The following is a 27,937-nucleotide window of genomic DNA, read 5'->3' on the forward strand; positions in this document are numbered from 1 at the left end:
TCTTCAAAAAAACAAGGTCACTGATTTTTTTTTTGTTTGGATGAATGCTTATGCAATCAAGCTGAGTTCATATTTGTTTTTTTCTTTCATGCGGGAACCAGGCTGGCCTCAGGAGTAGGAGGACAAGTCTGGCTTAGGGGACCTTTTTCTTTCCTCTTCTTTCTCGTTCAGCTCCGGTCACCTCTGAGCTTTGAGAAAACAACACTGCCAGGAACGATGGAGGCTGAGCTGTGATCTAACAACAGCTGACACACTGGTGGGGAGTAGCTGTGAACAACCACTATGCCTCTGTCGCTGATGCTGATGCTGATGCTGCTGCGGCGGCGGCGGCTGCTGCTTCCGGTGCAGCCACTCCGCCAGCCGCAGCCACTTTCCCCCCCCCCCCCCCATCCGGAAAGTGCCTCATAGTTTACAGATGCAGCAATGCGGAAAGGGAAAATATCTGCACTCTCCCAGGTTTAATTTCATCTCATTCCATTTACCTATTGTTGCTCATCTGCCTCCAACCTGAGCACAGGAGTAATAGAACTCTGTCGCCCTCAGCTCAACACCTCTCTGCTGCTCATAGAAGGTGGCTAAGGCTGTCTGAGCAGCTACCGAGAGGCATTTATCAGTGTCAGACACACCGCACACAGGACTCACTGCAACACAGTTGTCAGCATAATTTGGCTGGCTCATAATCTCCGACTCTGCAGCCCCGGGGATTATTCAACTTTTACCTCTATTCAGTGGCAAGTAATATCTTTCTGTGTTTCGCTTCAGGGTGCAGGGGGCTATCTGAGCCCAGAGCAGGCTCTGACTTTGTGTTTGAACTGTCTGGCCAGAGAGGAAATGACTGGAATTCATAGATGAGAAGGGGCAGTACAATTATAATGTAGTTTGATATGAGAATTTAATATATTGCCAAGAGTTAATGGTTAGCAAATTTACACTGAAACACCTGAGGGTAATCCGTGCGCTGCCAAACAGGGACTGATAATGTATAACTGCTGATGTTTAACTGGACTAATTTCCTTATCAACTATGCTGAGGTCCGCAAAATAAGAGGAGAATCTAAATATAAATGCAGTCTGTAATATGTTCTCCCAGCCATCAATTTGACTTTCTTCGTAAGGGAGCCTACATTTATAAATGTGTTTGTTTGTTTGACAAAGCTTTTAGTTCAGTTGCTTAGGTCAGTCTAAAAATATTTTTTGCTTAGGGCAAGTTCTTTTTTTATTTTTTGTATTAATTGTGGTTTAAGGCTCGTCAGAAAGCAATATGGCACTGATGTTTTATTAACAATCACATTTTCTGACAACCCTTCTCTTGTGGTGGTGCAATAATGACTGCCCTTGCCATGTAATGTCCCAGGAGATGTCTTCAACCTTTGCGATCATACTTTCAAATCCCAGGTTTATTTTAAACCAAAGGAGTCACGGACAGACATGCGGTTATTATCATAGTTGTCTTAGCATCATAAAACCCTATTGGGGGGTAATGTTTAGACTCTGACATTGGACACTACGTTATTAAATCATGATCGCAAATATTTGCCAAACCGGAGACAAGTACATTTTGATCCATGAATTAACTTGACTACAGTGTGGCGGATCAGAAAATGCACATACTCAATATGGGTTGTCCATATGTCTCTCATATCAGATTAAAAATAATGTTTATTGTCTTATCATTAAATGATAATTTTGTAGTAATGGCCTAAAATCAAAATAGAGTTTTAGTAGTAAATATATATATGAGAGTAATTTAACAGCAGGAGGAAAAACAATTCTCTCCAGTTAAAATGGCAGCCTATTGTCAGGGTTAAGTGTGTAGTTAGAAGTGTGGTTTGTTATCTCAATAACCACGTTTAATTAAAGGTCAATGTGACGACTCTGCTGTTCTTCTGTTTAATACTTAATGCACAATTTTTTTCGTCTAATGAAGTGTCTGAATAAAACATTTCTTAATTTATCATAATTTGCACTGAGGTGACAGCATGTACACATATACTCAGAGGGTTGGTATTCATTTATAATTGGGACTGAAGTTTGAATATTATATATCGCACATTTGATCATTGATGAAAAAAAGATTACAGTGAGCAGCTAATCCACTGATCCGGATTTTGTTCACACGTGTTGAAGAGAATTACTTCGAACTCCGCTGACCTCAAAATCCATGAAATGGTTAAAATATCCTCCACAAGCTGTTAGCACATGCACATTTCCCGTTTTTTCACATAGGCAGAGCATGTTTGCACTCACTGAGACAACTCAGTTGGCATGAGCCCGCACACGTCTTTGAAATTATTCCCCGTGCTTCATGAAGGACAAAGGTAACATTAATATTCTCTGCAATCGGCTGAATGCAATTACAGACCTGATCTTAGAAAGGACTGACAGTTAAAGATGTGCTGGGGCTTCAATGATACAGATACACTGCAGTGAATCTCATGAATTAAATTTGTTCGAGTCCAATAGAAATAATAATAATAACTTTTAGCCAGTATGTGTGGAACAATGGTGCACCCCCTGTGTGTTTTAGAGTTAGCAGATGAGGCCTGCCTGCCTGAGGATTTCAGCAGCCACTCATGGGACAGGGACATTTCTGAAATAAGCCTGGGAGCCTGACCATGCAGTGCTTTAAACATTAACAGTAAAGTAGTCAAATTGATTTAGAGAGTCACAGGCTAGATTCTCATCGTCTTAGTGGAGGGGCTTGAAGCAACACTTTGGGAATGCTGGAGGCAGGAGCTTGACTCTCTGATCCCAGAATAAAGATTCCAGTCCGGCAAGATGAAATAAAATCAAAGACTTCTTCAGTATCTGTGGTGGCAGTAAAAAAATGACTCTGTTGAATGGCTCTTAATGGTCTTTATATTTACCACGGATGTATCTGTGAGACTGTGTGTGCAGGTCTGCTGCTTTCCATAATAGCTGTCACATATAGTCAGACCACGTGGTCAAATTCCCTTTACATCATCTCTTAAACACATTATATTCAAATTAAACCCTTAACTAAAAACCCCTTATACTTTTCCTGTCTTGCTTTGAAATATAAATTGCATGCAGCCAGTGGACCGTCAAAAAATCCATGAAGTTTTTGCTTGTGTGTCTGTCATTTGGCGTGTGAGGCATGCATGTTCTGGCCAATCACAACCCAGAGGACTCAAGACTCAACTTTGACATTGTCTGTCATGGTGTTTTAAATTTGCAATCACTCAACTGACATCCTACAGTGACCTGAGAAACTGAAATGTACACCACCACCTTAAAGCCACAGTCTTGGCAGGAGGACCTTAGAGTGGCAGAATGTCAATAGTCCGACTTTGCCAAAAAGCAGATATTAAACAGAGATGTATTCCCGCTACTTGGCTCAAGTTGTGAAGTAAACTTAAGCTACACTTTTCCTCTCAGCAAGGCAGGGAGTTGATCAATACCAAAGGCTCATTCATTACTCGGTCAGCTCCTTTGCATTGTGGCTTTCGAATCACATTAAAATGCTTTAACTGCTTTTCTGCACAACACGCGATCTGTCTAAGTAGTTCTGTGAGAACAGAGACTCTCCTCAGAGTCTCTCTTTAGCTGTCCAGCAGCACCAGATACCGAGGATGGCCTTCTCTTCACCCGGGATCGATCGCAAAAAAAAACGTGTAGATAATTCAGAGCGATGCAGGTGCATTGATCTCAATCAGTTTGCCTTGAAACATGGTGAACTTTTTCTGGATCTCAACCAAACAACTAGTTTTGTTGAGTACTTGGCAAGTACCTCACAAATGTGTCCCAAGAAGTCAGGAGGGATTGGGACCAGACTATATGCTGGAAATAAAATATCTGGCTCCATGGGGGTTTATGCTCTAAGGTGCCCTCATTATATAACCCTCCCCTGGGGCCTTACCTGAGCCGGGGTTGTGTTGAGCTGTGTTGGAGGATGTGTGAGAGGTGGAGGTGGAGGACACCCTCTGGTCTGAGCTCATGCTGTCCTGCGGTGAGCTGGACTTTCTTGGCTTCTTGTCCGTCAGGTGCAGTGGCGAGCTCTTCTTGGGAGGTGTCAGTGGTCGCCGTGGTCTGGCCGTGGCGTTGACCTTCAGCCAGGCTTGGACCTTGTACTCCACAATCTCCCCGTAGTTAGCCCGCGTCACCCGGCACTCGTACAGCCCTTCGTCACTCTTGCTCACTCTGGACATCTGCAGCTTGTGGGAGATGTCGTTGCCCTGGACCTTCACTGTCTGTTAGAGTAATTACAAGAGACCACAGTGTCATAACATTGAACAGCACGATCTAACTCCAGAAGGTTCCATGACAAATCATACTTCTTTATTCTACAAAATGCCCTGGGATTCTCATCCTGCCACATTTGGATACTTACACATTTAAAAAGCAGAGTGGATTTGTGTATTGTAACCTAGACAGATATGGTAATGACTATCAGGGGTGAAAAATATATTTCCAGAGCAAGGTTTCTTGGCTCGAGGCAGAAGGTTCTCATCTGTCTGCAGTTATCATCTGCAGCTTCCCCCCTCCATCCTGAGGGGCACGAGGGCTCCGAACTAACCTTTCTACACTGGTGGCATTGGAGCCAAAATCTTTCACTTACTGGCCTTCAGCATTAAATCAAGAGGTGTCCCGGGGATACAAAGTGAAAATCCATCGGAGTGCATTATTGCGAATTCTACAAAACATCATTATTCTGTAAAAAAAAAAAAAGAAGTCAATCGAGAAAAGTGTCTGATCCAGATAGTTGCAGGACTGTCTTCTTGGGATCACTTTTGGCAGAGTCAAACGAAAGCACTTGAGAAACCGAATGTACATGATTGTTTCATCAATATAATGACAAAATTGAAATACTGTCTGCAATAGAATAATAGAAGCAGAATTTCAAAGTGTAGCTACCTTGGTGCAAGTAGAGCATCAGTGACAAACGTCTATTGGCTCACGATAAAGAAGATCATATCACCCAGGGTTAACATGTGTGCATTCTATTTATGTATTGCTAGTGCACATTTCAAAATAAAACAAAACCAGAGACCTGATAACCTGCAAGTAACATGCATTGGATAACATTTGACATTGAAACTTAATAGTATGATGATTTTAAAGGGACCTGTGGTTTCATCTAACTCAGGTCATATTTTTATAGTTATATCCATTATTCTATTAAGTTATTATGATGTTGTAATCATGTTTACTCAATTTTAATTGCTGAGATATGAGAAAATTATCTCTGCAAAAATAAGCATCTAAAATTAGACATGATGTCAAACTGGTCACGTGAAGTATGGCTGTATGTACACTCCTGTGAGGTCATCCCAAAAAAGACTGTGTAGTTTGATGGGCGGTAAAGATGAAAGCGCCTCCGTGCGCAGCTTTGCATTTAAAGTGGCAGGGAAAAAAAAGGGGCGAACCAGTTTCCCGGCCATGAATGCAGGACGAGAACCACTGTGACAGTAATAATACACTGCCACTGATTTCAATGATTAGCTCCTTTCTACCGCTGAAGGTGTGTTATTAGGGGAAATCAGTTGCTGTTGTGTTTGCATGGAATGAGGCAACTGCCAACTTAGGTCCCGGCAACACGTGTGTGAGAGGCACTGGGCAGCGACCGTATGGGCTCGAATTAGGGTGGAAAAGGTTTTGAGCTCGTAACATGACATTCACAGTAAATCTGTATGAGAGAAAATGTTGTAAATGTTAAATATATGTCAATGTTAAAAAAACAAAAAAAGGTTAAACGTAGATGTGATTGGACAATGACTATGGCATCATTGTCTTCATTTCTGCCACTGGTCCTGAAAGGCTCTTTTATGACCCAGTTGGGTTTGTATACATTCAAAGCACATATATCATTTTCCCCTTATTTTCTACAGAATCATCAAACATAATTGCAGCTAGCACCATGACAATCTGCTCCACCTTTCAAGACCTTCCATGGAGATGAAAGTGACGGAGCTGTCTCTTCTTCTGACTGGATTCCGCTACGTGATTGGACTGTCGGTGTCCAATCAGATTCAAGTGTTTAATGCACATTGTTCTGCTTTTCATATGTCCACAAAACCACTTTGGCAGTGTCTTTGTGTAACCCCCCACAGATATCAGTGATATAATGTGATCATGTTACACATACAGATTTATTTAATAGCTTTACCTTTTTGGCTTAGGGGACATTTTGCAATCTTTGAAATTATTTGTGAACATCCTTTCTCTCACAATCACTTTGACCCTATGTTGAGCCCAGAACAGGATTACACGACGCTTTCCTCTACTTACACTTATTTTTGTCCCCTCATCATCAGGATCAGGTTCTGGTATCATCTCCATCTGGAACACAGAAAGAGAACACAGGAGAAAGAGAGCATTAGCGGAGTGATATTATCCTGCCGAGTGCAGCGGCTCTCACACAGACACTCCGAGGACACAATCAAGGACGTATTTCGTGCAGGTTTCGGTGACGAAATCCCTAAAACCAACTACGAGATTACTATGACCACATTGAGAAAAGGCATCATCAATCCAACGAGGGGGTTATAAATCTTTCATTCGCACACCGGCACGTAGTTCGCAGGCTGAGTGACTGCATCGCCGCTGCTCTGCCTTTAAAAAATAAATGCACAAAGATGTCCCTCCTGCTGGACTTTCTGATTTATTTTTAGATTCTTTAAGTGGTTCTGTGGAGAAATTAAACAAGGCCTCCGAACGATCACGGCAAATTCGGGGAGGAAACAACAGCTTCAAACCAGCGTGATGTGTGACAAACTAAGAGCTTCCTGAGAGAAATTATGCCTCAAAACTTCCATCAGTTGCCGCAGTAAAAGTAATATTACTCATAAAAACTTATGGGCGAATAATAAAATGTCAGAACGCCGGGAATAGCTTTTCAGTGAAGAAAAAAAAAATCCAAAAAGGCAGAGAATACCATCCCTCCTGGGCCCACCAAATGCCCCTTTTTGAGCCCTAGTGGTGTAATTCTAGCACGGTGGCAAGCACTAAGCCTACAGCCTACATTATGGACCGAGCATTGATTTTAGAGGCTATAATTTATTTATCCCACATCGGATGCCAAATGGATGTGTGCCCGGGAAAAAAAAGTCTGCTGACTACAAAGCTGAAGAAGAGCAAGAGTGGGGCTGCAGAAAAAGGCTTGAGAGAGGGAGGAGGAGGAGGAGGAGGAGGCGGAGGAGGAGGTTTCTCCAGAGGACATGGACGGCTCCACAGCTGAGACAAAAAAAAAAAGGAAGGGCAGGAGAGGAATAAGATGGCTACTTATGAGCATTTGCTGGGGAGAGCATTATTTCAAGCACTGTAATTACCTCGGAGGAACCGAGCGCTTTTCTCTGGAGGATTTTTCGGCAGACAGGTGATTAATGAGCAGAATTAGGAGCCGTAACTTTCCCTGCCTGCATGTATGCATGACTCCCACATCTCGACTCCACAGATCGACCTGGCATTCTCTATTGTATCAAAGAGACGTCCTTAACGGCGAGGCAGGATGAATTGTCGTCAGGCTGTTTCAAGCCGTCCATTTCAGCCTTGCCTCCTATGAACTTCTCAGCGTGGCCTGGGTGTGCAGTCTGCGTGCAGCGTGTCACCTGAGGGGAAACACGGGCTCTTCTGCTCATGCATGTGGTGGCTGTGGCACTTCGCTCGCACTGAACATTAACAGCCTCTTGCACATTTCATCATGGGAAATCGCACGGGACTATTGAAATGGCTTTTCATCACGGCGAGACTGTTTTCTATTACCAACCCGCTCCCAGCACATAATTAATAGTGCATTTTTCAATACAAGTCGAATGGTTGTAATTTCTCTCATTATTTGAATTTCTTCACTGATTACTCTAAATGCAGTGGCTCCTTTGATTAGGTAATAAAAGTAGGCAGCTTTGCTAGCCAATCACGCTGGAATTTGGTACAATACAACAAGCAGGTCAGTTAAAGTGGAATAAGACTGTATTTATACATACAAGTCTGTGTAAACATCATAGTCAGTTAAAACAGGTGTGCAATGCCTTCTGTGTCTCTACTTCAGAGTGTGACTCAGAACATGTTTCTGTCTGAACCCAATCTGAGTCAACCAACTACCGTTATGTATGGTGTAAAAAAACAAAGTATCCAACATGACCTGAGCTTCGTGAGGTTTAAGAAAATACTGCAACATGAATGAAGTTATTAAGGTTGTCTTGGCTTGTGCTTGGAGAGTACCCTTTTGAAGGCAAGCCACGTAAATGGCAGCAAGGGTATACCTCATATCATGAAGTATGCAACGTCCAATGTGAGGGATTTAAAAAATATATATATATATATTGCCATATCTATTTTTCATTAGTGTATCATCACTTACAACTAAGAAAGCTTTTGGTCGCTTAAAATGTGCCCTTTAAAGCTAGCTGCATAGGGATCAGTGTCCGCCCTATTGGATTGCCAATAGCCAAGAACAGACCAACCAAACACTGGCTCTACAGAGGGCCCTCCCTAGCCCCCAGTTGGAAGGGAAGAGTAAGGCGAGGGGGTATTCAGTTGGTCAACTTCACCACTAGATGCCATTAAATCCCTCAATGCATACTTTTAAGATGAAATAAAAGGTACTAAAACACAGTGCAATAGGAACTACAGAAAAAATACTTGAATATCAATTGTTAAAGAAATTATTCCACTCTGCGTTTGATCAACCAGAGCAGAATCAAGGCCTCTTCCAAGATGTCTATGGTTTCATTATAAATATGAATTACTGAAAACACGTTTTATGCTAAGGATGAATACCATACTCCAAACACATTAGCTGCTATTTCAACAACGCCTGGGTTCTTCATGACATTCATTTACAGCACTTTTGCTCACATTTAACATTTGAAATTCTCTCCTCATAGCACTTATCCTTCTTTAGGTCATTGAATGTAAACAGTGCGCAAGTAGGTTTTAAAAATTAAATGCAAAACTCCATGAAACTCACCCTCTGATGTTGTAAACACTATGTTCCTACAGTCCATTAGCTCCACCGTCACCGCTCTGGGCGCAGACACACTATTTAGTAAGTGCCTGAAAGCTCAGGGTCTGCTATAGTGTAAAATTAAACACACCACTCCAGAAAACACTAACAATGGATTTCAAGTTTCGTCAACAAAACAATCTCTGTATGAATCTAGCCACCGTATATATCAATTTGCAAAACAGCTGAGCTGTGATATTCTAATAATGTATGGGTAGGAATGGGTAGAGAGACATGTACCTTTGATACAAGTAGCTTCAGTCTAGTAAGAGTTGCTCTTTGGTTTATAAGAATCTATTTAAATTGTACATTTCTCAGTATTTAGTGAATCATTTTTTTGATGTCTAATTTGCACGAATGTTGACTGAAAGTACCATTTTGCTTTAGGGGAGAGACGAACTGAGACACCCCAGATTAAATGTGGCTCCAGACTGATTACTGAGTCAATTTAGAGACCTATTCAAGGGAGTCGTACTCTGTTGGCTGATAGGAGCTATTGACGTCCATGTAGCTGAATATGATGCTTTAAATGGATTTCAGCTGAATTTACCCGTTAAGCTCTGTTACCTTTTTTTTTTGGTTTGTTTGTTTGTTTTGTTTGAATTTGTCTTACATGTGCAATGTGGGTTACACCGAATAAATCAAATTGTTTTAGTCTTTGTAAATGTCTCTTGAGTCTGCCTCCTAACACACAACCTTACCTTTAAAAAAAAAACAACGATGTATAATTTTTTGTTTTCATGGCAGCATCTCCCCTCTGAGGTCAGAGGACTGCACCTGCCTTGTCCACACACTGAGAATAAACCCACGCCTGGGTTCACCTCTATCTGCGGAACGTTTTACAATATTTTATTATAACACACTCATTGGATTCATGGGCACTAAAACAAAAAAATAAGCTGGTATTTTACGAGTGTGAACCCATTAGTCACCCAGCACTGTACAAGAGCAATTAACATAATAGTGACATAATGGATGTCCAATATCAATTAGGAATCCAGACGTTTATCATCTGATGTAAAAGGCATTAATCTGCTACAGAGAGGTTGCTTTGTGTCTTCTAAATAAGAATGGATCAAAAATGGGAGCGTGCTAAACCTTTTATAGAGCATAATCACTCCAGTTGCATTTAACAGTTTCAACTCTTCAGCGACTTTTTCTTATCTAAATGTGCGCCTGACAAATGTTTCTTCAAGCAAGTAAGGAGCCCGTGACAGCAGTGTGAGTTTCAATGACACCGTAGGACCTACGCCTCCATTATTTTCCCATTTATAACCCATTTCTATTAGATGAGTGGTTTCAGAGCCAAAGACGCGGCCGCACGAAGGTATCTCAATTTCAATCGCCTGACGCTTTATTCCAAATCCCGTCCGCCATGACACGCTGCCATTCCTCATGCAGATCTCAAACTGACGGCTCGTAAAATGGGCTCCAACAATTATTTATGCGTCAAAAAAAGAAAGTTTCAAAGATTTGCTGTGACTATGAAGAAGCGTTTACTGGCATGACCAAGGAAAACACATTAAAATGAGACAATGTTTATCATAAATTTGTCCTGAAGTCACTGGATTTCACAAACGCAAAGAGGAGGATAAACCGTGGACATGGACTTCATATGACATTTTAAACTCTGTAATCTCAAGCTGTATAGATGGAGGAGATTATTCTGTGCTCACTGCAGTGGGAAGCTTATCGTCAGCCAGTTTGCATTACATGATGACAGCTGAGTAGTGGTATTAAAGTACACTTTAAAAAAAACCCCTCTAGATTATCCCATTCATATGAAATAAAATGATGGTATTTATGACAAATGCCTGTGGGACGCTATTTGATTTGTTATATTAAATATATATTTTTGTTTTTGTAGGAAGGATGATGCAGATTTAAACATTTCAAATAACTTCAGAAATGTAATTTGCTGGTTATCAGTGGTGTTTATAAATATATATATATATGTATATATCCCGTTGTGGACATTGGATTTTAATAAGAGTTTGGCAGTGTTCCATCCCACTGAGAAAAAAGGTCCAGTAAGGAAACACGGCTCACACTCAGACGTTTCATTTGATGTTTGACTGACTGTCATTAAGCTGATTAGTTCTAAGTGAAGGCGACTGGGGCCGACCTAAGATTATGCAGTGTTTGTCTTTTACTTTTGAAATATCATGCATACATTATTAAGGGTTTTATGTATTGATGCTGTCTTATATGTTAAATAAATGTGTTATCTACAATTCAACCTCCCTTAACAACTTATCATTGTATTTACCCAACTTGTTATGAAATACAACCATTTCAGGTTCTAAGATTATAAAATGGCACAGATTCATCACATCCTCTGCATTTGTAATGGAGGTTTGGATGATTTTGCAGATTTTGTTTCTTTGTTGAACAATTTAAGTCCCTTTGACACGTGGTTCATGAAAAACAGGGGTTTCATCATGAGAGCACTTTACTATTGACAATCGTCAAAAACATCTTGCTGGCTGTTTCCTATTTCTTTAAGATGAAAAGGGTCTCCCTGTGAGTCCATTTTTCAATTTCCACAGAGGCCTTCATGGAGAAGGCAGTGAAAATGAAAGATAGTTTTGCACAACAGCGATATCATCACTGCAGATTAATCTAGCATACAACTCGGCTTTCAAAACACTCCACACAAAGAGTGCTAAAACCCTAAATAAATTATCTGTTGCATCTGTCGTCCTTTGAAAAAAATAAAATCCTCCATCTCTTGCACCCTTTTCCTTGGGGCAACAACTGCTGCCATCGTCTTGCACGGTGCAATTATACCAGATATAACATTACTCCTCAGCAATGTCATGAATTTTGCATCGATAGATCTAAATAGATCACATGCGAACGCTGCCCCTCTGATGATCAGTGAACACAGAATCATAAGACACACTCCGTAGCTGTGCATTTCAATGATGCTCACCATGACGACTTGTCATTCAGTTTCTGTAGTATTGAAAATGTCACCCTACCACACGAGGGTGTGACCATAACAAACGTCTCAAACAGCATGAGGCTGTTTTTTTCAGTATACTCTTTTTCTTGATTTCCATATACAGTGAAAAAGTCTTTTTTTGTTGAAGATCAATCAGAGGAATTTCCTATCTAGCTCCAGAGACTCCTGGATACGTGTACCTATATCAGCACATATGGTATTACTGTTCCCAGTTTTTGTGCTAAGCTATGCTAACCAGCTGCCTGCCATAGCCTTTTTCATTTAATTTGTAGTAATGAGAGTTGAGAGTACTCTGGCTTTCTCCTCGAAACATGGGCAGGAAAGGAAATCGAGGCTTATGGCACATTGTTTGAAGTGTAATTATGAGTTGGCGAGTCGGATTAAATGAATTTAAATAAATCAAACCGATTAAATCTTCCACTTGGTCAAGTGAACTCGACATATTCACTTGACACTTGACATATCAACCACTTTTTGGGGAATTCACTCCAAATGACAGGTACATCAAAATAAAACGTAAGAATTACCAGCAATGTAATAGATTTAGCTTATTTTAGAGAAGGTGTGTGCACTACACTTTAACCTGGTTTTATGTTATAATGAACTGTTATAAATGTATAGGCGAACAAAACAAAGGTACAGACATTAGCGGGTGGCCTGACCTCTGTCATGGAAACAACATTCATAGAACAATTTCATATTTAGAAATTTGTCTTCAAACTAAAAGCACAATATTCATTTTGTTGCTGAACTGCTTTATATCGAGCTAAATTACACAGTTTTTATTTTGAAAAGTTGTGAAGTTGGATCTGAACATTGCGTTGATTTCCTTAACAGACCTCTGAAACAGCGGACATGCAATGCCTGAAAGAAATAACAGCAATTCAGTAAAACATTCAAACTCATATACCAGCCACACATGCAGACACTAATAAAGTAAATTCCATTTAATTTCCTGACAAACGTAGACAATAAAATCTTCACTGTAGATAAACCAGGTAGGATGAACACAGTTTCTTCACTCTGCACCATAGACTGGTTATAAAAAGCTCTGCAGCCAAACAATAAACAGGACGATCTGTCTGAGGAGGACTCAAAGAATGATGACAAGGAATAATTCTGAAGTAGCTCTGGAGCGTTAACACAGGACAAGCAAACAGCCTGTTCCAAAATAGGCAAGTCTTAAACGGCACTGCACTCGTGTCACGTAAAGTGAGAACATTTCAACCGCAGCACTGATGGGGACTGATAACAGAAAATGTCTTAATGTTCTAACAGACCACGTCTTTGTGTCGGTCTCTCATAATCAAAGAGCAAGGCTTTCTTTGTAGAGTGGCCATTTCCACTTATGCTCAATAATGATTTTTAAAAAAAAAGAGAATTCCAGCATGGAAGAGGCTAAGATAACCGTTTCTCCGCCCTCAGCAGCGGGAAATAAACCAGCATCTGGTGCAGCAATATGATAACATGTTCTCCATAAGACAAATGACCCGCAAGTGAATGTTCCCACTCGGCAGCTAATTTCATGCCTGTACAGCCACTTTTACTGACACAAATGAGTTCATGGCCTTTCTCTGAGGGAGGCTGATGAGGAATGAAGGACATCATGAGCCGAAGTCAAGGTAGATGAGGTAACCTCCGAGGCATCAAAGCACAAATTGATGATGTTTAACAATGTAAGATTATCTGTGGGGGATTCTTTTTCTCGCTTCAACTGAAATAATTACATCTGCTAGGACAATGAGAACAATTTCTTTGATTTGAGCAATATCATAGAAAAGACAGCTGCCATAAATGAGGAGAAATAGTAATACTTTCTCTCTCAGGGTTGTCTGACAGAGGAGGAGCAGGCTGAGTATTAAAGGGACATAGCATGCAAATTCCACTTTGTTAGTGCTTCTACAGGTTAATGAGGTATCTGGCATGTCTACCAACCCAAAAACTCTGGGAAAAAACACTGCTTTGTTATAGTTCCTCTAAGTCAGAAACGTCATGGTAGGCGACTGATTCGCTTCTGGGTATTGTGTCGTAACAATACATTGAAGTCTCCTACATGGTCTTGGCCCCCCCGTCCCGTCCCCCACACTCGTTACTTCCGGGTTTACCGGAGGCTGCGAGGCAGCGCAGCGCCGTTCAGCACAGGCTGTACACGGGACGAGCATTTCTCCGCTGGTCAGCTCCGATTCACTCACATGTGGCATTTGTCTGGATCGTTGGGACTGGGAGGCTGCAGCAGCTGCTCGGGAGCGACCGCCGCTCTCCATGCGTGAGCTGGAATTTGTGTCAGCGCCACACAGCCAGCAGTGTGGAAGACTTCCGCAGTGTTCAGCGCTACTGTAACCCCGAACCCCGACATTCAGGGTACAACAACAAGCGGAGAAAGCAGAATCGCGGGCTGACCTTATATACAGTCTATGGGGCTGACCAGGCGGAGAAATGCTCGTCCCGTGTGAACAGCCAGGCGGCTGCGCCGCTGAAACGCGGCTGCGCTGCCTGCGGTCTTCCACACTGCCAGCTGTGTGGAAGACTTCCAGTGTTCAGCTCTACTGTATGCGGGTTACAGTAGTTCCGCGGGTTACAGTAGTTCCGCGGTTACAGTAGTTACGCCGGTTACAGTAGTTACGCCGGGTACACCGGACGCGGAAGTGCCGCGGTTCGGGGTAAATGATGGTCTTCATAGCCCCCACCTCTCTTTCTCTCTCTGTCTGTCTGCTTGTGTGCTTGTAGTGGATGGGCAGAGGGGACATTTAATTATGTGATTGGGAAAATTAAAACTCCAGGACAACAAGGGGAATACAAAGTATGGGATGCATATTTGATAATTTATATCATATAAAATATGTAATTTATATCGTTTAAAATCATGGGGGAGAGGGGGAGGGGGAGCTGGCTCATTAGCATTTAAAGGAACAGGCAGTCAAAACAGGTCGCTCTGTGGAGGGCTGTTTTATACAGGGTAAAGGGTGCTGTTTTATATGATCCTTGTGGTATTTTGACCAAAGTATATTACAGACATTTCATTAAGACCCCAAGGAACCATATCAACTTGTGGTAAAATGGGCATGCTATGTCCCTTTAAAACATTAAACAAGTATTGACATGGATTCTTACATCATCTTTAAAAATATACCAGTTCAAACTTGAAAAAAGGAGAAACATCATCATCTTAAAAGAGACTGCTTGACTGCCTCGCTTTCGGAAAGCAGAACTGATCAACAGTGGAAAAAGCAATCCCAATAGACGCTGGCCTAGATGAATTTAAACTCACCCAGTGAAAATCAATGCAAACAATTATTATTTATATTACTATATTTTGTATTTCTTTTGGGCAAAAGCAGCTGCCCACTGAAGCTTATGATCATCGGCCAAATAGGCAAATATTGTCTTATTTAAAGGAAATGTTCATTAGTGTAAAACCCAATAAATACATTTTACATATAAATAGTGACAAATGCTAATAAATACTATTATTAAGGAGGAGCAGCAATGGTAAATGTGGGTTGGGAATTGTTACTTATACAAGCATTATATTATGCTTTATTATATAATATTATATTACATTATATACAATCCTCAAACAGTTGCCCTGGGTTTAATGTAAATTTCCCTGGGTTTAATGTACTTCTGCTGCTAGAGACGGCCCCATCAGGAGTTAAACATGACAAGATGTCTCAGTTAAATGGTCGAGGAACCACTTAAGACCGACTGGAATCCCATCCAGTCGTCTCTTTCTGTTGCCTGTATGTAATGAGTAGGATGGAGTGTTGTTAAGTCGTATTGAAGAACATCTAACTGGACCGAAGTGAGATTTCCAGGAACGTTTACATGCTGCGTAATGTGCTGCAGCTGAGCAGCTAATGGGCTTTCTAGCCTGCAGACTGACGTTGGCTCGGCACTTGTCCCCGCTGATTGTTTGTTCGGTCATTCATTCAAAAAGACAAGGTGCAGGACAAAATGTGTGTCCCTGTCTGCGAGTTAGCAGCAAAGCTAACGTGGCTGCTGTCTGGCTCAGTGTGGCTGTCGGCTCTGCCTTTGATTCAAGGCTGACGTTACAGCTTTGTTCTAGACAAGACTGGGCTGGTGAGGTTTCTTACACGAGGCCGACGCAAAAATGAAAAAAACAAACATCGGAAAACAAAAACCTCCGGATGAAAATGCAGAGCTATACAAGTACAACACATAGAAGAAGATGTCAAGACAGTTTGTGGAGATATGGGTCGATGTCCGTATTATATAAACAAATGAACGTGTTCACACCGGCTGTGGTTGCGCAGTTGCACACCGCGATGAAAGATAATCTTCTCTGTCTCTTCTGCTGTGAGCCACTGAGAAAGAAGTGAGACCTCAAATCTCTAGAAGAGCAGTGCGGCTTCTGTGGCTGAACCGCAGCCGGTGTGGCAGCTCTAATCTGTTAACAGGGGCGGGGAAATAAATAGCAAGTCATTCCGCAGTTGTTCCGCGGTGCAACCGCAGCCAGTGTGGCCCGGGCGTAACACGTTATTTCCTGCTTCAACCTGCTGCACCATCCCTCACCTCCGTGTTAGTTGCTGTCCTGAACGGGTCGAAGTGGAGAATTTCCCGCTGCGTTGTTGATGTTTGAAAGGAAAACTCTGGCACTGTTCTGCCATTGAGAACCTGAACCTCTCTTACACTCTGTACATTTTTGGGAAATATTCCACATAAAATCCTATAAACTATACATATCGTGGAATCCTGCCCAAGCACCAATGTCACAAGTTTGTTTACTTAGTTTAATGTAAGATACATATGAAGAAAGCTCCAGAGGGAAAGCAATATAAGAGTAACCACTGCATGTGTACAAATTGACAGTGTATTGATACGCAATGACAAGTCTCCAGCTATGATTGATGCGTTTGGTGTTTGGAGCCATCAAGATCCATTACAGGACGGACAACTTAATCATATCCGATAATGAGTTGTGAATGCTGTGTGTATTTTGAATCCCATCTCTCCTCCCAGCTGTGGCTCCTCTGTGGCAGAGCAGTCCCCCTCAGAACAAAGTGAGGTCGTAGTGGGTGTAAAGTTAGTGTACATAAAGCACAAAGTGCTTCGTAATTACAATGCTCACTGACTCCTGCTAGAAGATGTTTGGGGTCTAAGCTTGGTTGTTAACCCTAATTACATTCCACAGCTGACAGGGGTCCCATTCACATGCAAACACTAATCCCCTTCACAGCCCATTGGTTTATGACAAGAGCTATGTTAATTGCATGTAAAGCCTGCAATTGTGCGTGTAGAAAACATGAAAGTACTTGAATTGTGTACAATTACTCCATTACTTTATCCAGTGAAGGGGAAATGATCCTTTGACAAGCCAATGTTACAGCAATTAAAGACCCAAGGGGAGCTCTGATTGAAATATGAGTCGGTCTCAATGTAAGGCTGGAGGAAGGAGGTATAAGATGATTCCATGGGCGAACTCCGAAAAGTACCAAAAGATGAGGGCACATTAGTCCCAGTGCAACGTTCGTGTCAAAAATGAAAGGTATTCTATTTTTTCACACAATCTGTTTTCAGAACTAACCATGCAGACATTCTCAGACTTGCTTTGTGTCGGAGCATCAAAACACTGCAGTGACGGCGTCAACGAATAACAATTAGTCCCGAGAGCTGTTGGAGCGGTTTTAGCTCTCCCATAACCTGTTCACCAAAATTGCCGCATTAATTTATCAGAGTGTGAGTTTATAACACGTCATTAAATGAAAAAAGAAAGTCTTAAAACGTTAAATACAGAAGTGTTAGAAAGATCCAAGTTTCCGATTGATATTTAATAAAGTTATGAACTTTGGAAATTTTTTATTATTTCTTTAGATTACATTTTAATTATTTCTCACAATTTTAGTCAGGGACTGCCTTGGGACACTAACGTGTGCACAAGATGGCATTCTTTAATTTTAATCTTTAAAATAACAAGATAACTTTACATACTATTGTAAAAAATGTGTGTAGCCTTAAACTTCACACTTTTTTTCTTGAAAATAAGGTTTACAACCTTGACATTTATGAGAAAACTCACAATAACACCATATTATTTTTCTCACTATAGGATTTCCCTACACTTTAGCCTTTGTTACTGCAATTAATTTATGAATGAACTATTTAGGCCACATTTATATAAAAAAATTCCCTTTACAGTAAATGCAGGAAATTTGCACCATTTGTGGTCAGGTACATTGCAACATCTGGTTCCATTTGTTTTCCTCTCTTTTACCTCCCCACATGAACTGTTTCAATTTGCTATCAAGTGTAAAATCAGAAGGGTACTTGATGAGCGCATACCTCCGCCAAGACTGACTGTCCACTTTATCGCCAGATACCATATTGGTATCAGATACATACTGTATATCATGTACACTGCAATGTTCTGCAAAATGCTCATGTTAAAAGGAGGCAAAATATCCCTTCTCTGATTTAGCCTAAAGGAATATTTGTTACCGAACAGTATCTGAATATAGATCAACCCCGTTAAAATATACTCTTTAATTCACAAATTCCAAATGATCTAGATACACACCAAATGTCCCCTGTAAATGAATGTGAGCATTCCTCACATTTTTTCAAAAAGATCTCTGCATTATTTCTTGAGAATTTCACATAAATTGGTAAACGGGAATGTGAAAGAAGATTCCTGGAGCCTGAACTTCCTGATCTGGTTCCCCACCAAAACTCCCTGACGCACCACATCCTTTCACCAATTTTCGTGGAAATCTGTTGTGGTGTTGTTTGCGTAATCTTGCTTAAAAACAAACATGCAAACCAAAAAAACTAAAGTACAGGGGTGAAAACATAACCTCCTTGGCCGAGGTAATAAAAGCAAACATAAGTAATGCATAAATAATACAATAATGAAGCCCATATTAGTTGGCGGTCATAAATGTGTCATGAGGAGAGAAATAATAAATCAGACAGGAGTGCAAAACGACACTCGCACAGTAAATCCTCCAAACTGAATGACCACATCCTGTTTGTCATTGCCTCCATAAATGATACATAAGATACATATGTTGCTGAATGTGAGGTCCATACCAGCAGCATGACATCATCCAAAATGATGTGCACATTCTCAGCTGTAGTGGGGCGGCTGTGGCTCAGGGGTTAGAGCGGTCATGCTCCTACCGGCAGGTCGGTAGTTCGATCCCAGTCTTCCCCATTCTGAATGCCGAAGTGTCCCTGGGCAAGATACTGAACCCCAAATTGCCCCTTCTCATAGAGACAAGTGCTGCACATAGAGTGTGTGTGAATGGGTGAATGTAAAACTGAACTAAAAAGCGATTTCAGTGGTTACCAAGACAAGATAAAACGCAAAATAAATACAGACCATTCAAGTCAAACCCAAAGATCAAGACTGTCAGTAATGAAACTGGCTAACTTGTGTAGTTAGATGTAAAAGAGTCCTCAGACGGTCCCAGCACATCATTTGTTCCGGCCTGATACCGCAAGTCCTCAGTGTCATAGGATCTGAGGCAGGGTCTGGTTCAGGTGATCATTCCACTCTTCACACTCAGTGGGGCATGTTTCCCATCTGAATTAAAAGGTAAAGTCATGTTAAGCAAATAAAGTACTGAACCCTGGACGAGATTATGTGATCAACTATTTTCTCCTAAACGTTCACCCAGAGCCTAATGTCCACTGTAATCAGGCCATTCAAGGTCATCTAACTGCAGTAGCCTATGTCACTACGTCAAAATAGAAATTCTTGTATCATGACCCTGAAGCCCAAGCCTTGATTTCTTCCCCACTGACATAATAGTAACAGTTGGATGATTTATAACCGTGCTTATAACTGTCTCCTGCAAGTTACATAAGTGACAACCATTTGAGTACAAGGCCCACCCATCAATATATTCCTGGATATACTGGTGCAGTAAACACATCTCGAGCACCGACTCTGTCAGAAATGCAACAAAAGAGCAGCTGGATATGTATCTGTTTCCCAGCACAGCCAAAGAAAACGTGTGCCGACTGTTAACGGGTGACTGTTTGCAAATTTCAGTGACTATCATTCATCAGCTGTCAAGGCATTTCACTTCAGGCAAAAAAACGTCAATCTGCTCATAGTGCGAGAGAAAAAAAAACTCGGAGGATCAACAAAGCCGGTTGACTTCATTCAATTTCACGGCAATCAATGCGATTGCTGTTGAGATATTTCAGTTTGGATCAAAGTGGGGACTGACTGATTGACATCATCAGCCCTAGGCTAATATGACTAAACATTTGGAAGTTTGTAACATTAATGTTTGGATAATTTGAGGCACTGAAACTTTGTCGAGGTTGGGAGAGATTATTTTCAATGTCAAATGAAATTAACACCGACTGTCCTGGGAAACAATAAGTCTTCCACATCCGAAGCAAGCGGTTTGTTGACTTATGTACCTGCTTATCCTTAAGTATTAGAAATGAAGATGTAATACTGTTGTTGTCTTATGAGAATGGAGGCATTTTCTTTTCATTAGTTCACTAGTAACAGCAAAAAACTGAAAAATATTGAATTTAACTTTACATAACGGGGCCTAGCTTAACTAGGGAATTCAAGTGCTCTTTCTTAACCCTGAATTAAAATCACATCTTCATATTAAACATCTTCAGGTTCTTCTAAATGTCAACAATTGTAGGTTGGCACTAATCGCCGAAGTTCAACCAATAACTCCAAGTTTGGAAACACACAGTACATGCCCATGAAAGAGCGTGATGAACAAGCATGGAAATTAATCTGCACCTTTGACGAGTCCTAATTGATTTGGCAGTTTAATTTTTGTCCGGGCTGGATAATCCAATTCCAGGGAGACAAAAAAGGTGAAATGGCATGGCTGGAGATGAGGGGACCGAGGCAAAGGCAGCCTCAGAAGAATACTGAATGAAACGAGAGGCGCTGAGTGAAATGTCAATTCAAGTTGACGGCTAGCAGGATGAGGAAGTACCGGCTGCCCGCGACGCGAATGCCTAATGAGAGCCGAGAGGTGACATTTGAGTATGCCTGGTTGTGACATCTTTTTAGTCGAGTTTTTTAAGCTCAACTAGGCTACGCTGTACGCTGGCAGCTCCAGCTGACGACTGAAAAAACCTGAACGGAAACCACTCAAAGATGACATCAGCCGCTTTTCTGTCCGACATTACCCGGACTGTGCATCACTCACCGCACTTTAGGAGACACCATTAGAGACGTTTAGATTTTTCTCTCTCTGTGGACGGGGCTTTTCCATCAGTGACAACACAGAGAATAGAATCTAATTTGGACAAAAGGCAGAAACTGCAGCCGCTCAATTAATGGAAGGGCCTTTTCTTTCCCAATCCCTTTGTGATACAGGCAGGTCACACTTACATCAGCGTTTAGCCCATTACAGCTTAAAGTTAAGCCTTTTAACTTCCAAATGAAGTGCGCTCTTTCTTTGGCGAGTCCATCCTTTTTCTCTAGATACATTAAAATATGTCAGGAAGTGTGGTGGCACAAAAAGACAAATGAGCTCACGCAATATTCTTGATCTACTTACTGATGATCTTAGCACAATATGGTCCAAACGTATTGAGGTGTACAGGATAGGTCCCCAATGAGTTTAAAAAGTAACTAAAAAAAATAGATTTCAAGCATACCCCACAAGAGTTTGGGGGAACAAGAGTGTACGTTCAAAGCACTACACATGCTAACAGTAGTGATGAGAGCCTGATAAAAAAAATTGCCACAGGGGGAGTGCAATAATGGGAGCATCACATGAAAAAGGTCTTTGAAATAACTAGATCACAATTACAAATGCAGCAACACAAGCGAGTCGAATCCAGTTGAATGACAATTTGTATATTTTGTCAGCAGAGAGGAAGCATAGACGAAGTTTGGCAGCCACAGAATATGGAATATGGAACATAATATATATATATATATATATATATTTTTAAAGCCACATGAAGAACATTTTCCATGGATGAAGGCATGCTAGGTTTGAAATGGCTATCAAGAGGTCGAGAGCACTAATTTCACTAAAAGGATACTTGAAGATGGACAGTGGTGGGAAATAGATGAATCCCTTCAAAACATTGTACCCGAGTTCATGGAAAGGTGCACATAACCTTGCTGAAGAACTGCAATCATGGGCAATTATCCTTTCACGTGTGTGACTTCAGTTTACACAGGTTTCTGTTAAGAAAAAAAAAAGCCTGAGAAGCCTTCACCTCACACTGTCTGAAACAACTGAACAAATGTGGTTCTGGATGTGCCTGTTTGTCGCCGTGTAGCCAGAAGAATGAGCACAACTGCCTCTGATAGTGCCCCTGTGTTTTACCCATCCATTCATTATCGTCACCGCTTGTCCTTTAAGGGTTGCGGGGGGCACTGGAGCCAACCCGGGACAGGGCGCCATACAGCGACAAACAAGCATTGACACTTTATATTCGAGCAAAAAAAGGGATATAACATTTTGCTATCATTAGCCAAAAATATAATGTTAAAAAAAGAGTATGACTGCAGTTACATTCAATTAACCAGACAGGTTGTTAGCACAGCTCTGCGTCAGATTGAGACTACATGCAATTCAGTTGAAATTCGAAACATTTGTGTCTCTTTAACTTTAGCGAGCAGCTGGGTACTGTCGCATTAGCACAATCCCTGATATATACGCTGGGGAAAAGAGAGGATGAATTCCTGTAGTATTTTTATCAGAGGATTTGTGTCTCCAAGCCTTTCACCACTTCACTATCATGGCGTATCCCCTTACATCATAACTTCAGCCGCAAGATGCATTTCCCAGCCCTAAAAGTGCTAAGCATTTAACTATTGATCACTTTAAACTGCTCTGCACTGCACACAGCTCGCTCATGTTTACCAACCAGACTGATGAGTGCTGCTTCATAGCAAAAGAATGCCAAGGGGAAACAGGGGAGGCAGAGCATCTATCATTTCCCACAAAAATTGAAAAATATCTGCCTCTGAGGTAGGATCATACGTGGATTCTTTTTTTTTTTCTGTTCTGCTCATGAATTGTGTTCTGTCAATACTTCCTGTTCTCTGAGGAGGCTTCCTGGCAGTTGTCATTACCAAAACGTGAGTTTGTATGGACAAAGACAGGCCTCGTGCTTTACGGTTTCCCATTTCTTACATGTGGAGTGGCACACATCACTGATGGGGCATTGAGTATTTACAGAATCTGTGTTTAGGCTGCTTCTCAGGCATCAGGGCATCTTTAGCTATGCTCATCTTTATTTCTTTTGCAGCGGATCCACATCAAGTAACAGAGCATGGATGGTTTATCCACTGAAATATGCACGGTACTTGAATCCAATTTAGTATAATTCCTCAATAGATCACTGTCCTCCTGGAGAAAATGGGTTTATTTAATTCTCAGACAGTTGGATGGCAACCAGAGGGTTTTTTTTCCAGGTTTTTAATCTTCTAGAGGTTTTCAAAAGTCCACTCGACCCTGAACCTGAGTGTGTCCTGGGGTCTCTTTTTCGTTCAGGTGGATTTTATGTTCCACGGGTCCTTTTTCAAATTTGGTCTAAAACTTTTTACCCAATTTCCAAGTCTTTGAAGACAAATACTTCGACTCTCAGGGGTTTCAAAGGCCCAATACTCAATGTGTTTAATTGCCTGATACATATTCCTCAATAGATTACTGTTTAATCAAATGACATAAAACAGGAGGTCTATATAGGATCTAACGTCTTGGAGCCCTGAGTTAATTAGGTTTTATAGCTTTTATACATATCTTTCCATCCATGCTTCATCATATGTTTCAGCACCCTATTCATTATGCAGCATGATTTAAAGTGGCTTTGACTCAATGGCGCTGATGTCTATGTTCCTTTCCTTGAAACAGATTTTTTTATTGTTCCGAACTCCATTCCCAGTCAGCTTATTTAGCTCAAATTGTGGAACCTTGAGAGATTTTTTTGTGCATATACTCGATCAAAATTGTTGATATTATTTAAGTTACCGTTTTGAGCTTCTACCAATCTACAATGTACACATTTCAATTGTAGCATTTCCAGTTAAGAATTTATGATGGAAACCAGCTAGTTTTGTGTTGGACCAATTAATGAACTGGGCAGCTGTAAATCTTGGATCTCCTGAACCGTCAACAACCAAGTACGTGTTGGGGATGTTAATTAAAACATTGATTCAGCCACTGCATGGCATATTTCTGGATCCAAATGTATTCAGACTAAGAATATTTTCCAAATTGAATATCTGATGCAAAGACAGCCCAGTGAGTAATGAACCAATCACGCGTGGAAATGGTTTATGTGTGAATGACAAAGACAACTGTCAATCATTCCGTGTTTGACAGCCTATCGAAGGCAATTTCAAGAAGTTCTTTCCGCAGCATCACTGCACTACACAGAGAAGCAACATGGCTGTGCTTTTTCAGACTAGTAATGGATGATATGGTAAGTAGTATCCAATATTTTATGGTGTAAATCAGCAGCAAAACAATGTTAATACTGGCAAGCCTAGGTTACTGTTAGTTACCATTACTACTATTACTTACTATTAGCAGATACAAACATATCGTGCAATTAGATTAGATTCAACTTTATAGCCATTGCACATAGTACAAGTACATGAAATGCAGATTAACATCTAACCAGAAAGTACAAATAGAAACTTAAGGTGCTGGTGGGGCAATATTTACAGGTGAAAGTATATGTCCTATATTGTATATAAACATGAAAAAACAAACTGATATTAAAAAGCAGCAGAGTCACTATTTGCAGATATGGCATATATTAGTATATAGAGGTAAGAAGAGTATTATATATGAGCTAGTAAAGATAAATTGTTTTGTTAGATTGATAAATAACAGATAACATGTGGTGGATAAGGGAAAATCAGGTGGAGGGGCAATGAATAAATAGCATGTTCAAAACAGGTGGGGGGGGCATGAGACCTGAGGTAAGTATTGAGGTGTGACATAATAAATATGTTATGGATTAGGATTAATTAAGGAGTTTACTTGTTTTGTGTAATTATAAAAGGCACCACATGAACAGTGATGCATTTGCTTACCGTTGTAAAAGAGGTGCACGGTATACTGCTCCAAAGGAAAAGTGTGGATTTGGATGTGACCCTAATGTGTTGTGGTAAGAGACACAATATGAACTGTCACATACAAAAAAAGATACACAAAATCACACCAAGATGAAAAAACTAAAACGAGTGATGAGTAATCTTTTCTTTAAAATTACAAAATGCTCCATGGTGTAGCGATGCTTTATGTCTTGAAATATCGAGGATATCAGACCCTTGCATGATCGGGCTTGGAATTCTCTTGGTTCTTGCTATGGCGGTTGTGGTTCTTATAAGTTTTGACATTTAGCTCTGACATAACCTCCTGTCAGGACCATCAGCCACCAACTGAGTTTTGATCAGTCAATCAGAAGATGTGAAGTGACAGAGAGCAGAAGGCCCTGTCTCTCAGATTTGTGTTTCCTGGGCAAACATAGCGAATTGTAAAAAATAAAAAAATTAAAACTTCAGTGTGCTGTATGTCTGTGACGACGGGGTGGGGGATTAGGAATACAACTTCAGTTTATGGGGGAGCCCAGCACATTTAAAGGACGGAGAACTTTACCATTGTTGTGATCTAATTCTGTTCGTTTGAAATTCGATGACATCTGTATCATCAGTCACTTTGGGGGCTTGTGGCCATTAAGGCGTTTTGTCACATCCATGTTGAATAATTGCCGTGCAATAGTTATTAGTTATGCAGAGTATAATAACATGTAATATATTATCTTATTTGAGGGAAATTAATTGGCACATCGGTCAAATGTTTTCACATTGGGACGCTATGTTCAATCACGGGTTTAATTATGATTCAAAATGGGGCAAATTGTATCACAAGATTTAGGCGTCATATTAACGTCTCAACGAGGTTTGAGTTATGGGGAAAGAGATGTTGTGTCTGAGGTGTAGGAAAACAGTGCTGCTTGTATCGGACGCACTGGGAAGAAATAATAAGACCGGAGGTGCTTGAAATCAGTGTTATTTAACAATTGCTTTGGGGGCTTTGGAGTCGAACCTTTTCACTTTTTTTCTCCGGTGAGCCACAGCCAGGGAAGGTGTGCGTGCTGCATTATTGAGAGGCTGTGCTCCAGCAGTGCTTTGATTCCATAAGCAATAGGCCTCTTTAAGCAGATAAAAAAGTTTGCAAGAGAGAGACAGAGAGGGAGAGAGAGAGAGAGCGAGTGTGTGTCTCCTCTGAATACTTTGCCATGAATCCATATCAGCTTTGAAGTTCAGATGCCTGACTTCAGAAGGTAATAAAATAATTATCACAAAATTTCCCAAAGTTAAAAGGGAGAAGTGGAGGCAAGGAAGGGGAGAAATTGCACTTAGATGTCACATTCCTTTAAAGAGACGGTAAAAAAGCTAAAACGGGGCTTGATTTCTCATGCAAGAATCAGCTCCCTGGAAAAAGTACAGCAGTCTCGTATTCCATCATTAAAACATTATTTGTAAAAACAGTTTCAAACATCAGAGCATGCACTCGTATGTTGCTGCTATGAAAGCTTTCAGTCGGGCCCAATCTGCATTAATATCTGTGGCTAGTGATCCAATCACAAGTTGACAGCTCTAAGGTCAGGTGTGTCCGAGACACACGGACGACACGTTTGAGATCCGTTCTCTTGGACCACATTCGGAGGTCAGATTCCCATTTTTCCAACTGGTCCGAATCGTGTGCTTAAAGGCAAAACACACACAAAACAACCCAGAAAGTGTAAATAAAGCCCAATTTCTACCTGGATAGGGTGGATCATGGAGCCTTGTCAGGTTCGGTTTATGCTGGTGTTGATCTGCAACTAAGTCGTCCTCTACATCTGCACAGCTACCACTTTTCTGCAAAGCGTCACGTACTTTGATGTTCTGTACTGAGTCAGTTTTTTTCACTCTAACTCGACACTGCTCAACATTTCGCTGGAATCCACTCCATTTTCTCGCTAATTATTTTTGAATTCCTCTGTGTTCTTGTGCACCTTCTCCAGTAATTGTGATTATTTCTCTTCAGCCAAAATATCCATGAGTCATCTCACTTTGTCCTGAGTCCACGAATGTCCTCTGCCAGTTGACGTTTTTGGTCGCAAAACGGTGTGGTCACTCACCAGTCAAAAAACTTTTTTAAACCAATGAAATGAGAGATATACTGGTACAGTTCCTGTCATTGGTTCAAAGGGTGTTGACACCAGCAATGAGCCGCTCCAGAGTTCACTTGACATCAGTCGGACACCATCTCTTCGAGGCCGATCGGAGTGTGGTTGTTTGGTCCGCACCAGAGTTCGAATCCAGGGTTCACACCCTCAAAATGAACCGCACCAAAGGCGTTAACACTCCAGGGTTCGATTCAACCAGACTAAACTAGTCTGGTTAAAACTTCCCTGAGACGCATGTGACCACATTCGTTCATCAGTGTGAATGCACATGTCCAGGACCACATATGAGGACCATTGAAATATATGTGGCCACGAGCTGCACACAGCACTTTGATCTGCTCATCCCGGTTCCTCCGTCTCTCTGTTGACACACTCACACGCGCACATTGACAACGGACACGTCTGTAAACACAGACTGGCTACAGACAACATGATTTGGTCCCCGCGAGCAGAAATGACGTACGTGTCTATTTGCATATAGAGCGGGGAAGTTAGATCCAATCACAAGTGGACACTTGAGACACACGTGGAGACGCATTCAATCAGGTGTGAAGTGACGCACTTGGAGCCGTCCTTTTGTGATCCAATCAGCCCCAGACGCATGTTAATGCCAGGTAGGCACTGAGGCATGTGGCGGGGCCTCGCTTCAGCCGCACTGTCACAGACCCACAAATCCTGCACGTCATCCTAACAGATCGCCATTGTATCCGTAAAGTTTAATCGCGTGCCGCTCGTGGATAACGGATAGTGTTTCAATCTGAGAAGCAACCTCGGACAACTTCTTCAACTCGGCAGGCATTAGTGTCTTGATCAATTTTATGAGGTAAACAATCGCAGCAGCCAGCG

At 41.2% G+C, this 27,937-nt stretch overlaps 1 protein-coding gene across 1 annotated transcript in view; it reads right to left on the bottom strand.

The window, feature by feature from the left end:
* vstm2a (V-set and transmembrane domain containing 2A) overlaps positions 1 to 27,937 on the bottom strand; it is a 73,758-nt gene that overhangs the window by 12,021 nt on the left and 33,800 nt on the right. The window contains exons 3-4 of the mRNA XM_035141891.2: positions 6,249 to 6,299; positions 3,880 to 4,210 (exon numbers count right to left, since the gene is read on the bottom strand). Of these exons, the coding sequence (XP_034997782.1) occupies positions 3,880 to 4,210; positions 6,249 to 6,299 (382 nt within the window). The remainder of the gene's footprint in view (positions 1 to 3,879; positions 4,211 to 6,248; positions 6,300 to 27,937) is intronic.

This window comes from Hippoglossus stenolepis, chromosome 19 (genome assembly GCF_022539355.2).
Source record: "Hippoglossus stenolepis isolate QCI-W04-F060 chromosome 19, HSTE1.2, whole genome shotgun sequence".
NCBI classification, from domain to species: domain Eukaryota; kingdom Metazoa; phylum Chordata; class Actinopteri; order Pleuronectiformes; family Pleuronectidae; genus Hippoglossus; species Hippoglossus stenolepis.